Source organism: Lampris incognitus, chromosome 17 (assembly GCF_029633865.1).
Source record: "Lampris incognitus isolate fLamInc1 chromosome 17, fLamInc1.hap2, whole genome shotgun sequence".
In the NCBI taxonomy this organism is placed as follows: domain Eukaryota; kingdom Metazoa; phylum Chordata; class Actinopteri; order Lampriformes; family Lampridae; genus Lampris; species Lampris incognitus.
The window spans coordinates 12942733-12959178 of record NC_079227.1 but is presented as its reverse complement, the minus strand read 5'-3'; the positions used below and the strand labels follow the sequence as shown (position 1 = coordinate 12959178).

The 16446-nt window shown below is 44.5% G+C and overlaps 1 protein-coding gene across 1 annotated transcript in view; it reads left to right on the top strand.

Annotated features, from left to right (window-relative positions):
* Window positions 1-454: 454 nt before the first annotated feature.
* jakmip3 (Janus kinase and microtubule interacting protein 3) overlaps window positions 455-16446 on the top strand; it is a 59388-nt gene continuing 43396 nt past the window's right edge. The window contains exons 1-4 of the mRNA XM_056296602.1: window positions 455-589; window positions 1421-1663; window positions 2324-2566; window positions 14550-14753. Of these exons, the coding sequence (XP_056152577.1) occupies window positions 455-589; window positions 1421-1663; window positions 2324-2566; window positions 14550-14753 (825 nt within the window). The remainder of the gene's footprint in view (window positions 590-1420; window positions 1664-2323; window positions 2567-14549; window positions 14754-16446) is intronic.

The window sequence follows — 16446 nt, the reverse complement described above, 5'->3', positions numbered from 1 at the left end:
AGCGTCACAGCTTGGAAAGTTGATGTTAAAAGAAAACCCTGACATTCTGACTAGTGATTTCTACATTGTCTAGCTGTTCATGTGCACTTATCTTGTGGTTACAGCATTTTTGGCATAACTGGAAAGCAGCAATTCACCAACACCATGCTTGTTTTCATTTCAACAAGTTCAAACAATTCTATGGCAGCCATCTTGTCTTGAACAAGACCATCTTCTTTGGGCTGCTGATTTGAATAAAAATGCACTGCCATGTCATCTGGTTCTGTTTGTCTCGTTTTCAAAAAAGCGGTTTCTGAAGTCGAACAAATTCCAGACGCTAGCTATGGGGAAACTGTGTGCGTGTGTGTGTTTCCACAGGTGAAAGACATGTAGTGGACTCTCAGTGACAGGTGGGCCGACAGAAGGACTGATTGTGTTGGGGGCGGGGCACTGCCCTGAGGGGGGAGGTGGGGGGATGTCTAAAAGAGGGGCGGGAGGGCGGGGCAAGGGGGAGCGCGCCGACGCCATGGCAACCCTCCAAGCAGCAAATGAGGAGCTGAGAGCAAAACTGACAGACATCCAAATAGAACTACAACAAGAGAAAAACAAGGTAAAGAAAATTGCAACGCTCACACTACAGCTATTATTACCACTGCTCTTGATATTATTTGTACTATTTCTACTGTTACAGCTGCAACTGCTACATCTGCTGCTACTACTATTAGTGCTACTACTACCACTAAAAATATTACTACTACTACTTTTAATATTATCACTGCTACTACTTCTACTAGCGTGCCTACTACTCCTCCACCTCTTCCTCCTTCTACTACTATTGCTGCTATTACTACTCCCACAATTAGTACCAGTGCTATTACCACTGCTACCACAATTACTGGTACTACTGATACAGGTACATCTACCTAAGATACTGCTAATGCTGCTACTATTACTGTAATTACTACTCCTACCACTACAATTACTACTCCTGCAGTTACTGCTACTACTACCACTACTACAATTATCTATACTACTACTATGACTATTACAGTTACTACTACTGCCACCATTACTGCTCCTGGAACTGCAACTACCAAACACTACTACTAATATTATTACTATTACTTACTATTATTACTATTGTTTTAACTTCTATTACTACTGCTTCTTCTCCCATTTCTACTGCTTCCACCACTAAAACTACTTATACTACTGCTATTATTGTTAAAACAACTAATACTATTTTTACTCCCACTACTCTTACTCCTACCATTATGACTCAGAACATAACAGTCGAGGCAAAAATCATAGCACACAAAAAAGACAACTAATATAGTATGTCCTCATCTTTCGATAAGCCTATCCTACTGTCTTTCTGCTTGTCTGTCTTTCTCTCTGCCTGCTTGACTGTCTATCTCTCTGCCTGTGTGTCTGTTCTCAGGTCAGTCGTCTAGAGCGAGAGAAGACCCAGGAGTTGAAAGCTGAACACCACAGAGCCACTGTGGCCTTGACAGAGCTGAAAACCAAACTCCATGAAGAGAAACAAAAGGAATTGGCAGTCACTCGGGAGACATTATTACGACAACATGAGATGGAACTGATGAGAGTCATCAAAATTAAAGATGGAGAAATCCAACGACTCAACGGATTGGTGCTAACTCTGAGGGATGGATCCACTGACAAGGTTAACTCATCTATCTAGTCTGTGTTAATATCAAGAATGTCTGTCTGCTTGCCCACCTGTCTCTGCCTTTTTGCCTACCTGTCTATCTGTCTGTGTGCCTGTCTGTTTGTCTAGGAGGCCTGCAATATGTTCCCATCAGCAGGACAGTTTAGTGCTAACTAGGAAACTGAATCGATAGATTCAACTGCAAAAAATTTTACCAAGAGGTAGGATGTATATAGAGAATTTCAGAGGCCCAAGAACTGAGCCCTGGGGAACACCGAAGTTCATGTAGCATATTTAGAGGTAACATTATCATGAAAATTGGGCTTTAGCCAAGGAAAAGCCAAGCCACAGACTCATACATAGTTCTCAAAGTGATCTAAGAGTATTTTATGGCCAATAGTGTGGTATTGCGCATCTACGACAAACAGATATGGTGTTTTCACAAACAATCATCAGTATGCTTTTAATGATGATATGCTACTTTTGACGTCATGTTTTCTGCTCTCTTTGCCTTTTTGTATTTGTATTGATAATTATCCAGTATTTCTGTCATCCTGGCTGTATCTTATTATCTTTTATGACAGACTCAGTTTCCAAAATCTGTTAACCTGTGTGTTCTATTCTGTTCTCTCCCCCTTTTGTCTCCACCTTTCTCCATCGCTCTTACATCTCCAGGTAAGGTGTGCGTTGCTGGCTGAGGCACGGGAGGAGGCACGGAGGGGGTGGGAGTTTGAGCGCTGTCGCCTCCAACAGGAGATCATTGAGCTGAGAGGAGCCAAGAGGAGCATGGAGGAAGCTTTGGCATCTGCTCAGCAGGCCTGCCAGGCCAGAGCAGCTGAGGTTAGAACAGCTCATCATCAACACCAGGAAGAACTGGTCAGGATCAAGAGAGACTGTGAGAGAGAGATCCGTAGACTGGTACGAACAAACACGAACACACACACACACACACACACACACATATGGAATTAAAATCTAAATTATAGTAAACTGAAATGTATATCAGTTCTAAAATGATGTGACAATACACAGAAAAATGCTACACAATAGAGCTGAAAAGTAACCACCCATTTTTTCCAGGTTACAGAAGTAACTTTCATTTTCTGAAAAGTATTAAATGAACCTGCTGCAGATTAATCATGGTCATATAACAGTTGATCCCAAGCAAAAAATATATTTGAAAAACAGAAAAAGACAAAGGTACAACGCAGTGTGCTATGTCTTTTAAGAGGCGATTAACTGCCTATCCCATTGGAAATGATGGAATCGAGTCCCTTTCCCCTGACTCTCACTCAGTTTCATTCAGTTTATGCGATTGGGTGTCTTTAATCTTTAATTGTTTCTTGTACATAATGTTGGGTTTTATGATGTGTCTTCTCTTCATCCCTAAAAAAAAAAAAAATCTATATCATAGGGGTGTCTGGGTAGTGTAGCGGTCTATTCTGTTGCCTATGAACACGGGGATCGCCGGTTTGAATCCCCATGTTATCTGCGGGTGGGAAGCCGGATGTGGGTATGTGTCCTGGTCTCTGCACTAGCGCCTCCTCTGATTGGTCAAAGCGCCTGTTCCGGGGGGAGGGAGGACTGGGGGGAATAGTGTGATCCTCCCATGCGCTACGGACCCCTGGCAAAACTCCTCACTGTCAGGTGAAAAGAAGCAGTTGGCGACTCCACATGTATCGCAGGAGGCATGTGGTAGTCTACAGCCTTCCCTGGCTCGACAGAGGGGTTGGAGCAGTGACCGGGACGGCTCGGAAGAGTGGGGTAATTGGCCGGGTGCAATTGGGGAGAAAATACATCATGGATGCCGTTACATCATTACATTCTTCCACCTGCTCAGCTTCGGAGCAGTTTACATCTCCATGGTAACAGCAATGTCTCTGATTGATAGAACTTAGTAAAGGACTGTGGATTGTGTAGTGCGTCACCATGAATTTGGTTGTAAAAAGCAAAATTTTTTGAAATGAAGTTGAAATAAGAACGACTTATGGCTTCAACAGGAGTATATGCCAACATTTCACAACCCCATTGCTCACAGTAAGTATGTCATGTACTGGTAATACATTATAGCTAATAATCACATTCCCTTTTGGTGACTATGGGATGTTTACTTCCAGAACCTGGCGTTTCCACTCTACACACACACGCACGTGTGCGCACAAAGACACACGCATAGAACACGTACACAATACACCTGCCACAAACACTCTCACATTCATACACATATACACACACAGACACTGATGTTGGCTTCATGTGGAGACAGAGAGGCAGTCATGGGTGAGATCAGGCTGGTACCACTGTCTCCATTCAGACTGGACCTCCACACATATGACTGACACACAGACAGGCAGCGAGAGATAGACACATACTGAGAGATAAAGAGAGTGTGGAGAAAGAGAGCCATAGATACAGATGAGAAAAGAGAGATGGTGAAAGAGCCTTTGATTTAGTTAAAGTGAATTGTTTTATTTGATATTTATGTTTGAGGGGCTCCTCTAAGGATCATAGCTTGTAGCTTCTCTGTGGATGGATGTAGATGTCAAATTTTACTGTGGAGGAGTCTGAAAGAGTTGCATTTCTCTGTGATTTAAAGCCCACAGAATAAATCCCAATGATATTACTTTTTCATGGATAGTCCTCAACTTTTACAGACCAGATACTCTAGAGATTTACAGTTACTGGTTGATCAATTGGGGTTGTATTTTTTTTTTTAATTCGGTGAAAAATGTTGACGAGTTATTTTAAAAATGAGACCCTCTTTCCATGTTGAATATGGTCGTGACAGTTGAATGTCAGCTCTGAGTCTTTACATTTGTCCAGAGGAAGTATTTTAGATAGGAGCTGACGATTCTCATTTTCATGAAGATGCTTCTATTCAACATCTAAATAATTCATGCTGACCCGGAAGACCACGAGGACTCATGTCTAAAGTAACATCATGTACTGGTACTCTTGTCAGGACCCTTACTTGAGGAAAAGTAGTCTCTCGCACTGGGAGATGGCTCTTTAAAGCGTGACTACAATATTCAGTACTTTGTTTGGAGTGAGCAGTCGCAATATATGACTTCAGTTCAATGACAGCCGTCTCCCCCGAATCAAATCTCCAAATTGCTGAGCTAATATGATTTCCAGATGGCCTATAAGAAATTGGCCAACACGGTGCCAGTGTCGGATATGTGTCTCAAAACTCTCTGAGGAAGGTATCCAGGGCCGGATGAGGGCCAACATTCGGCCCTGGTATTTAAAGCCTTGACTGGCCCACTTCCAAGGTTTAAAAAAAAGAAAGAAAAAAAGCTGACCTTTTACCCAATCATCACATAGCCAACCACCAACACGCCACACAAAACGTAGCTGAGCTTAAACACAAATTGGATGTAACCATTTAGATATCCTTGTGTACAACTAGTAGTACCACATGGCTGCTCTAATCCCAGCAAGAACCAATGAATCACTTTTTGTCTCTATATTCATTCCAATAACAACGTGTTGTGTTGTTATTTCATTTTATTATAATCAGAGCAGGGTTTTTTTTCTCCTCAATTGTACATGGCCAATTACCCTATTTTCTGAGCTGTCCTGGTCGCTGCTCCACCCCCTCTGCCAATCTGGGGAGGGCTGCAGACTACCATGTCTCCTCTGATACATGTGGAGTCGCCAGCCACTTCTTTTTACCTGACAGTGAGGAGTTTCGCCAGGGGGACGTAGTGCATGGGAGGATCACGCTATTCCCCCCAGTTCCCCCTCCCCCCTGAACAGGCGCCCCAACTGACCAGAGGAGGTGCTAGTGCAGTGACCAGGACACATACCCACATCTGGCTTCCCACCCACAGACACAGCCAATTGTGTCTGTAGGGACACCCGACTAAGCCTGAGGCAACACTGGGATTCGAACCAGGACCCCCGTGTTGGTAGGCAACGGAATAGACCGCTACGCTACCCGGACGCAGAGCAGGTTTATCTGCAGGAAACTCATAGTGACCAAACTAATGAGATAGACTGGGGGCGGTGGTGGGAGGGGTCATATGTACTCAGCCATGGCACCAACTTTATTGGCGGGTTAGCAGTGTTACTAACTAAAAGAACTAATCCAAGAATTGTATCATCTGTGAAGTTAGTTAAGACGAGGTGTTTGATTGTAAGGGTAGAAATTGAAGGGTGCCTTTTCTGTTTGGTCAATGTACTATATGCCTCAATTCAGGGGGCTGGTAAATTAGCCTTCCTTTACATTAAATTACATTACAGTCATTTAGCCAACACTTTTATCCAAAGCAACTTACAATAAGTGCATTTAATGTAGAAATCAGGAGAACTACTAGTCGTCAAAGGTCATAAGTGCGTCTTCTCTCTAAACAAGCATCTAAGAGCAAAACCAGTGCTAAAGTAAAAGTGCAAGAAAGAGATTTTTTTTTAAATGAGTGAATACAATAAGTGCTAAGAGCAAGTAACAGAGTAGTAGTTCTTGAAGAGGTGAGTTTTCAACCTGCGCCGAAAGATGGGCAGCGAGTCCGCTGTCCTGACATCAGTGGGGAGTTCATTCCACCCCTGTGGGGCCAGGACAGAAAAGAGCCGTGACCGGGTCGATCGGCAGCAGGGGCCTCTGAGCGATGGGGTTACCAGGTGTCCTGAGGCAGCAGAGTGAAGTGGTCGGGCGGGGGTGTAGGACTTGACCATGGCCTGGAGATAGGAAGGAGCTGTTCCTTTCACTGCCCTGTAGGCTAGCACCAGAGTCTTAAACTGGGAGCCAGTGTAGGCACATGAGAAGGGGAGTTGTGTGGGAGAACTTAGGGCGGTTGAACATCAGACAAGCTGCAGCTTTCTGAACAAGCTCCAGAGGTCTGATGGCCGATACTGGGGTGCCAGTAAAGAGGGAGTTGCCGTAGTCCAGCCGGGAGGTGACCAGAGCCTGGATGAGCACCTCTGCCGTCTCGTCGGTGAGGAGTGGGTGAATCCTCCTGATGTTATAGAGGAGAAATCTGCAGGAGCGAGCAGCCGATGCAACATTTGCAGCAAACGGCAGTTGGTCGTCCAGGATCACACCCAGATTCCTCGCAGTCTGAGTTGGCGTCACTGCGGTGTTGTCAACGGTGATGGCCAAGTCTCGGTGCGGGCAACCTTTCCCCGAGAGGAACGTCAGCTCTGTCTTGTCCAGATTGAGCTTCAGGTGATGTGTCGCCATCCACTCCGAGATGCCAGTCAAGCACGCAGCAACGCGTGTCTCTACTTGTGTGTCAGAGGGAGGGAAGGACAAGATCAGCTGGGTGTCATCGGCATAACAATGGTAAGAGAAGTCATGCGAGCAAATAACAGAACCTTCTTCAGTGTTTTGAGGAATGAGCTGCAGAAGTATGGTCAGGGGCAGCTGATCATAGGTGGGGATTGGAACTGCGCCATTGATTTCACCATGGACAGGACAAGTGAGGAACCACACATTCAGTCATCTGGTAGCTTAGGCAGAATAGTTACTCAATTAGATTTACTAGATGCATGGAGGTTGAAACAGGTGACACAGTGGTGCACGGTGGTTAGTGCGGTTGCCTCACAACAAGAAGGTCCTGGGTCCGAGCCCCAGTGTAGTCCAACCTTGGGGGTCGTCCTGTGTGTTGAGTTTGCATGTTCTCCCCATGTCTGCATGGGTTTCCTCCCACAGTCTAAAGACACGTAGGTCAGGTGAATCGGCCGTACTAAATTGTCCCTAAGTGTGTGTGTGTGTGTGTGTGTGTGTGTGTGTATGTGTGTGTGTGTATTGGCCCTGTGATGGACTGGCGGATTGTCCAGGGTGTCTCCCCACCTGCCGCCCAATGACTGCTGGGATAGGCTCCAGCATCCCCGCGACCCTGAGTAAGGATAAGCGGTTTGGATAATGAATAAATGAATAATCAGAGCATAAATTTCAGATGAAATACCCCTCTGTGCATTTGGACAAATGGGACACGACTTAGATGCATAAACTACATTTTCAAAACACACACACACACACACACACACACACACACACACACACACACACACACACACACACACACACAGTGGGTAGGGGCAGACATCTGTCCCGTACATCTTACAAATTGTATGGTGTCTGCTAACAAGGTAAATGTTTCACACCAGGCAGAGTCATTAATTTTGATTATACCCTACAGATGAATTCCTGTGTTGTTGTCCCCCCCCCCTTTTTTTAATCTTTTCTTTTTTTCTTTTTTTTTTTACCTGATGTTGACCAATCCACTTTGGCAGGGGCAGCTCTTCACCACCTTGTGAAATTGGAGCAAATCATGGGTCTTGGACTGATGATTTGGCCAATTTGAATGCCTCCTATGTTGGCTTATATATGTTTTTTTGTATACATATTTTGCCTTTTTTAGGATGGGTTAGCCAGATCAGCCAAAAAAAAAATCACCAGCCCTTCTGGCATCTGCCAGAATTGCCAGGTTGCCAGTCTGGGCCGGACCCCATCCTGCTCTCTCTCAGGGAAAACCAAATCAAAAAAGGATTTAAGAGGAGAATTTGATATCTGTTCCCTAAGTATGTCCTCCAATTAGACTGCAGGAAAAGGGATGGTAAACATTTCATGCTTTATTCATGCTCAGTTACCCTGTCTAGGCAAAAAGTTGGGCAGACTCGGGCTGGAAAAGATGTGGGGATGGAGATAAACCATTGGGGATACACACACACACATGGAGATAAACCATTGAGCTGTTGTGGTCAGCAAGGGGGAAAGTAGAGGAACTTTTCTTCCACCCCTGTTCAGTGACACCTAAAAGGTTTTATGTGAAGAAGGTCTGCCTTTCTCAAGCATCATATGACTAGTAAATATCAAGAGGGGTTGCTGAGTGGTTGTGATTGACACCACTCTCAACCTCCCCCCAAACCCTCTAGATTTCTGCATTCGGAGACAAAGGAGCTGGGTCGGCAGAGTGGTTTTGTTCTTTGAAGGCCCTTGATGCCTCTTGCCCCAAAGACTTGGCTCAGACTCACAGTCCTCAGCAAGCTGATATCTACTGAAGGAGCTCATAAAATGCAGATCTCTATATATCCACTACCTCTCTGTTTGAATCTGTTTCACTTTATATTTAAAATAATAACACATTTTATTTGTACAGTGCTTTTCAAAGCACTCAAAGACACTTTACATATGGTAAAATAAACATAAAAGCACACACCAAAAACAGAAAACACAATCACACATTAAAAGCAATTCTGAGGAGGTGAGTTTTGATTAATGATTTGAATATGGACAGATCGGTGCAGTCTCTGATGTGTTTGGGGAGGGATTCCAGAGGAAGGGGGCAGCAATGGAGAATGCTTTGTCGTCCCAGGTCCAGTGCTTCGTCCTGTGTGGTCAATCAATCAATCAAGTTACATTTGGAGACAGGAGGTTGATGTTGGAAAAGCGAAGGCTGCGGGAAGGAGTATGGTAGTGGAGCAGGTTGGTGGGGTAGGAGGGGGCCTGGTTATGGAGGGATTTGTGAGTGAGGAGAAGGACTTTGAATTGAGGCCGTTGTGGGACAAGGAGCCAGTGGAAGTTCTGGAGGACAGGAGTGATGTGGTCACCGGAGCGGGAGTAGGTGAACGGGCAGGAAGGAGAGTTTTGGATGTACTGAAGTTTGTTTAGGACTTTGGATGATGAGCCGTAGAGACTGCTGCTGCAGTAGTCAGTTCTGGATGTGAGGAAGGCATGGATCAAGGTTTCAGCAGCAGAGAAGGAGCGTGATGGGCAGAGATGAGCTATGTTTTTTGGGTGGAAAAGGGCAGTTCTGGTGATTTGACTGACGTGTTAAAAGGAGAGGTTTCTGTCAAATAATTCCAAGGTTGCGGATGTGTGGGGAGGGAAACAGTGGAGTAATCAATGGTAAGGCAGAAATTGTGAGTGGTTTTGGTAAGGGATTTGGGACCGATGAGGATCATGTCAGATGTATCACAATTTAGTTTGAGGAAGTTGGCTTGCATCCATGATTTAATTTCAGTTAAGCAGTTGGTCAGACTGGACTAAGTTGTAGTGGTGATGGATTTAGTGGAGATGTCAAGCTGGATGTCATCGGTGTAACAGTGGAAGTGGAGACCATGATGATGTATGATGTTACCAAGGGGGAGCATGTAAAGGATGAACAGGAGATGACCAAGCGCCAAACTCTGGGGGACACCTTGAGACAGAAGAGTGGCGAAGAAGGTACAGTTGTTGATGCTGAGGAACTGTTGTCTGTTGGTGAGATATGACTTCAGCCAGGAGAGGGCAGTACTGGTGATGCTGAGGGAGGATTCAAGACGGGAGAGAAGAATGGTGTGGTTGATGGTGTCAAAAGCTGCAGTGAGGCCAAGGAGGGTGAAAATGCTGAGGTGGCCAGAGTCTGCAGAGAGGAGGAGGTCATTAGTGACTTTAAGGAGGGCTGTTTCTGTGCTGTGCTGTGCTGTGAGCGGAAACCAGCTTTAAATGGTTTGAACAGGACGTTAGAGATGAGGTGAGCTTTGAGTTGGGAGGCAACAGCACATTCCAGTATTTTTTACAGAAAGGGGAGATTAGAGATAGGCTGGAAGTTGCTCATGATTTCAGGGTTGAGTCCAGTGTTTTTGAGGGTGGAGGTGACAGCATCCAGTTTAAGGGTATGGGGGCTGAACCAGACAGTCCTTAACAAGATAGGATGGGATGGGATCCAAAACACAAGTGGGTCTTCTCATTCCTACCATAAAGTTGGACAGCTCCTTTGGGGAAACAGGAGAACTTTGACAGGGGCTGGGGGGGGGGGTGTCAGGTTGCTGTAGATGGTGTCCATTTTTTAGTTTGGAAAAAGAAAAGAAAAGCATTGCACTTGTTAACTGGGAAGGAATTGGGGGAATTATCACTGGATTTGAGAAGTTTTTTTTTTGTGGAAAAGAGAGCCTTGGGGTTGGTGGAGCCAGAGTGTATGAGGTGCGAGTAGTAGGTGGACCGGGCTGTGATGAGAGCGTCTTTGTATTGAAGGTAGTCTGTGTAGGCTTGGAGATGCACTGTTAAACCAGTTTTCTTGCAAAGTCTTTTGAACTGGCGCTTACAGGATTTCATTTGATGGAGCTCAGGAGTATACCAGGGAGCTGAGTGTGTGATTGAGACTATTTTAGTTTTAATGGGGGCCAGCTGATCAAGACAGGAGGAGAGCGAGTCATTATAATTGACAAGATCAGAGGGATTCACGGACAGCAGGGGAGGGGAGCCAGACTGGCAAGAGAGGCAGAAAGAGCTGAGGGGGAGATAGATTTGAGATTTCTGAAGGATATTATGCATTTGACTTTTGGGATGGGGATAGAGATTTCAATGTCCATGGTGATTGCTACATGGTCAGAGATGTTGAGGTTAAGGCTGGAGAGTTTATATATTGTGAGACCAGTGGAGCAGACCAAATCCAGGATGTGGCCACGGCTGTGAGTGGGTAAGTTGATATGTTGTGTGTAGTTGAAGCATTGTAGCAGTTCAAGGACTGTCTTGGGAGGGGATGAATGTTGTTGGCCTGAGGAAGTAGTATTGGAACTGGGAGTGAGCCAACCTGCCTGAATGCTGGGGAGGACGGTGCAGGAGGACCCATGGTTGCAGCGGGAGCGGGAGGAGGAGCAGGGACAGGTTCCACGTTGGAAGGAACAACATTGTCCAGGGGAAGAGTATCGGCCACGGGGGCATCAACAGGGTGAGCCATGGCATCAGCCGATAACATGGTAAACTGACATGAGAGGTTTATGGGTAGTGGTGAGGCTGCTCTGGGTCTTTCCCTCTTGCCACAGCTGACTGCCACTTGTGAGCTGGGAGTGGAGCAGTAGGAGGGCCGGCAACGAGGTGATGGGTCCCAGAGGATGCTATCAGAGATGGCTTAGTTCATAACTGAGATCGTTTTGGACTGTGTGGCTGCGGTGTCAAAATCGGATAAAAGAGAATCCTTTTTTCGGAGTTCGTCCGAGAGCCGTCGATATCATCCTTGAGGTTAGTAATGTCATTTATTGCTTTTGGGCAGTCCTAGCAAGGCATAGTAATATTAAACCAGCTGGTCGATGTTCACAGAAAAGAAAGTGAAGTTTGTCATTAGCGCCATCAGCTGAGGGTTGAGTCCACATGGTTCTCACCAGGAATGCAGCGCATCAATACAATTGTTGATAGGGTAAAAGTCCATAAAACAGGCAAACCATGAAATTAATTAAAATAATCCAGAGGGTATCAACGAGTTTTTATAAGTTAAAAAGTAAACAGAGCCACAAACAAACAAACAAACCACAGCAGGCAACCAGAACCGGAAGTCGAAGCAATGCCAAAGCTAGCAGCACTTGCATTTGAATAAGTATTGGGTAAAGACTTTTAAGACCCACTTTACTGGTCTTTAAATCTCTTCACACTCGACCTTCACTTCTAACGAGAATAATAATTTTGACGGGGGTCAAGTTTCCCATCTCTCCCTGGAACGTTTCTGACCTTAGTCCATGCAGACTCATGCACCCTTTCACATTTGCCTGAAGGAAACCTCGACCATCGTCTCTGTTGAATTGAAGACCTTCTGCAGCCCTCCAGTGTATTTTTTCATGGCCTTCAGCCTGAATAAGCTCCCTGAGTCTTCCCTGTGAAAACACTTCCAATCTGACCTGTCAATCAGCCTGGTGTGTCTTAGTTCAGATGCACAACACACTCTATAAAACTCCAACTACAAATACGAAAGGTTTTTTTTTTATTCTGTTTTAACAAAATTAGCTTGAGTTCAAAAAATAAGATTAGTTTCCAGTTTCTAAGACTATTTATTAAAACCATGTTTTATAAGCATAAAAGAAAAAAAAAGAACCATGTGGTATGGTGTCATATGAGTAACTAACAATGTAGTGACATAGGGACATAAGCAGGATGCTTACTGTCTTGTTGTGAAAAAGCAGAGAGAACTGAGGCTAACTGCTAGCCCGTGCAGACCGGCAGTTCTGACAGTCAACCTGTGTATGTTCTCTTGGACAGTGATATTTTTTTGTAGTTTGATGAATGTGTTCTTGTAATTTTTGGATATGTGTCTTTGTCTTTGTGTTGCACTGCTGTGGGCTGGGGGAAATTATATGTTGTTGCGTACATGAAATGAAACGACAAAATGTTCCTGATTCCTGAGAAAGTATGGCTGAGATCTACAACAGGTACCGCAAATACTGACAGACAGGGAGTTGGGCAAAAATGGACCAGGAGACAGATATACAAACTGACAGACATACTGATAGACAGAAAGACAATGAGACAGAAAAAGAGGAAGACGGATAGATACAGAAAAAGGCTGGTAGACAGACTGACTGACAGACAAACAGGGAGACAGATCGACAGGGAGACAAGTTACTAGAGAGAAAGAAGGAGACAACCAAGCAGCAGAGACAACCCTTAGAGGACAGACAGCGCAAGCCGTCAAACTCTGTTTCTGTCTGTCTGTCTGTCTCTATGTATCTACTAACACTCTGTCCAGACTGTCTATCTGTATGTATGTCTGTGTCTATGTATCTTTCGGCTCTCTCCCTCCCTCTCTGTATTTATGATTGTAGCTGTGTTCAAAGCTGGACTCACACTTTGATGCAGTCTCTGATGTCTTCATGTGACATTTTCATGGATTTCTTTTCTTTAAGTCCTGTTCTATAAAAGACCATTGAATGTCGTGACCTGACCACGGAGAAGCAGCTGATGATGAGATGAGATGGCAATTGAATGTGAGAAGCTGCATGTTAACTTACAGAAGGGTTTTGATATTCAGATAAAGGCAATCAGTTTGTGAATCAGGCAGAGACAAGTACAATCCTCAAGGTTGCTGTTTGGGTGCCTATTTCTTTTTCTTCTTCTTTTTTTGATGTTTCCCCGTTTTGCTCCCCAATTGTACCCGGCCAAATACCCCACTCTTCCGAGCCATCTCGGTCGCTGCTCCACCCCCCTCTGCCGATCCGGGGAGGGCTGCAGACTACCACCTGTCTCCTCTGATACATGTGGAGTCACCAGCCACTTCTTTTCACCTGACAGTGAAGAGTTTCACCAGGGGGACATAGCGTGTTAGAGGATCATGCTATTCCTCCCAGTCCCCCCCCCCGAACAGATGCCCCGACCGATCAGAGGAGGCGCTAGTGCAGCAACCAGGACACATACCCACATCCGGCTTCCCACCCACAGACCCGGCCAGTTGTGTCTGTAGGCCCAACCAAGCTGGAGGCAACACAGGGTGCCTATTTGTAAGGAAGATTGCCATAATTTGAGCAACGCCATCTTTTTGAAATCACAAGTTTCCGTCATTTCTGGAGGTTTTCACCGGCTGGTTGAGTCGTGTTAATTGATCTGAAGTAGAAGGCATGCTGCACAGGTGTTTTTGCCCAGAGCATTTCATGTATTGGCACTTGTCAAGACATGAGAAGAATATTTTTGATAAAGATTCACTGAGTGCCTATAACAGCTTTTATATGAAATTAAACAGATTCCATCAACTTGTAGTGACACACAGAAGGGTTGAGAACTGGCTGACATGGACAAAGAGATTGGTCAGATTTGGACACACTGAACACACCGGCCATTAGTGGCTACTGGAAGAGTCTAACTTAAAGTTACTTAAGAGAAGACAGCTACACGTTAATTCATGAGAGACTCCAAAGAAAACCTTGTGGTATGAATTATGTCCATTCGTAGACTGTCTAACAGCACAATATGTCCACATTTGAAAACAGTGACACTAACTCTCCTTTTCTGTCTGCCTCTCTGTATGTTTTAAAAATCTTTCGTCTGTTTATTTGCTTGTTTTTCTGTCTGCCTGTCTAATCTGGCCCTCCACTCCTCTATCTGTGTGTCTATATGTCTTCCATCTGTTGGTCTCTCTATCTGTCTGTCTATCTGGTCATCCGTCTATCTACTTGTCTGTCTGCCTCTCGGCCCATTTGTCTCTGTCTACCTGTTTAGATGGATGAGATAAAACTTAAGGACAGAGCTGTCAGTGTATTGGACAAAGCCCTGGGGCTCCAGGCTGGCCACGCCCACCGTCTCCAGTTGCAGACTCAGGCTGCAGAGCAGCAAATTGCAGCCCTAAGAGATGCACAGCGAGGGGCGGGACTTAACCATCTTAGCCACACCCTTAACTTCACCCCTAACCCAGCCTCCCACACTGTAAGACCCTGTCCTTTTTTCATTCTCCCTCTTAAAATAAAAACTGTTACTACTGATGCTACTACTACTACTACTACTACTACTGCTGCTGCTGCTGCTACTACTACTACTTTTACTGTTGTTGTTACTACTATTTCTGCCATTGTTAGCACTTCTAATACTGCTACTGGCATTGTTGCTACTGTGTTTTTTAAAAATGTTACATGGCTACAGTTAATTATTACTACTTCTACTAACCTTACCAGTATTATATATACTACTACTGCTTCTACTACTACTACTACTGTGACGACTACTACAACTGCAAATGCTACTAGAACTATTGCTGCTATTGCTACTGCTATCACTGCTAGTATATACTACTAATACTCTTACTATCAATATAAATTACAGTGGTGCTTGAAAGTTTGTGAACCCTTTAGAATTTTCTATATTTCTGCATAAATATGATCTAAAACATCAGATTTTCACATAAGTCCTAAAAGTAGAACCCAATTAAACAGATGAGACAAAAATATTATACTTAGTCATTTATTTATTTATGTTTATGTTTATTTAGATCCCCATTAGCTGTTACCCAAGGCAACAGCTACTCTTCCTGGGTCCACATTAAAAACATCCTACAACAACATCCATGTATACAAATGCTTTCACATGCATGCTTACATAAATGAACACAATTGCATCACTAAATTGAATTCATCCCCCACCCCATCCCACCCACCTCAATTAAACCAGCATTAATAAAGAAGCCAAACACATAACCCCCCCACACACACACTTGCAATAGCATCTGTCACAGACTACTCCTACCACCTGCTTTGAGCTACATATTAGAATAAAAATATAAAAAGTTTTGTATTAGACATTGTGTATGCCTGTACCCAAAAATAACCTCTTAAGCTGCTTTTTAAAACTTTCTTTACTTGTTGCTTGAGTAATAACGTATTGAGGAAAATGATCCAATATTACATATCTGTGAGTGACAAAAGTATGTGAACCTCTAGGATTAGCAGTTAATTTGAAGGTGAAATTAGAGTCGCGTGTTTTCAGTCAATGGGACAATCAGGTTTGAGTGGACGCCCTGTTTTATTTAAAGAACAGGGATCTATCAAAGTCTGATCTTCACAACACATGTTTGTGGAAATGTATCATGGCAAGAACAGAGGAGATTACTGAGCACCTCAGAAAAAGCCTTGTTGATGCTCATCAGGCTGGAAAAGATTACAAAACCATCTCTCAAGAGTTTGGACTCCACCAATCCACAGCCAAACAGATTGTGTACAAATGGAGGAAATTCTAGACCATTGTTACCCTCCCCAGGAGTGGTCGACCATCAAAGATCACTCCAAGTCAGCCAGCTCAAAAAAGAACCCAGGGTAACTTCTAAGCAACTAAAGGCCTCTATTGTGGCGGACACTAGGGGCTATGCCTCTCACCCAGCAGGGCTGTGAGCTGGGGGCGTGGTTTACGTTCCCGGGCTTTCTGGTGCAAGGTTGTCCCTGTTTGTTTGGTTTTGGAGCTGAGGAATAAAGTTCAAACTCGCCTTTGTCTCCTGTGTTTTTCCTCATCCTGCCACACTATCACATTTAATGTTAATGATCATGAGTCCACCATGAGGAGAACACTGAACAACAATGGTGTGCATGGGAGGGTGGCAAGGAGAAAGCCACTGCTCTCCAAAAAGAACACT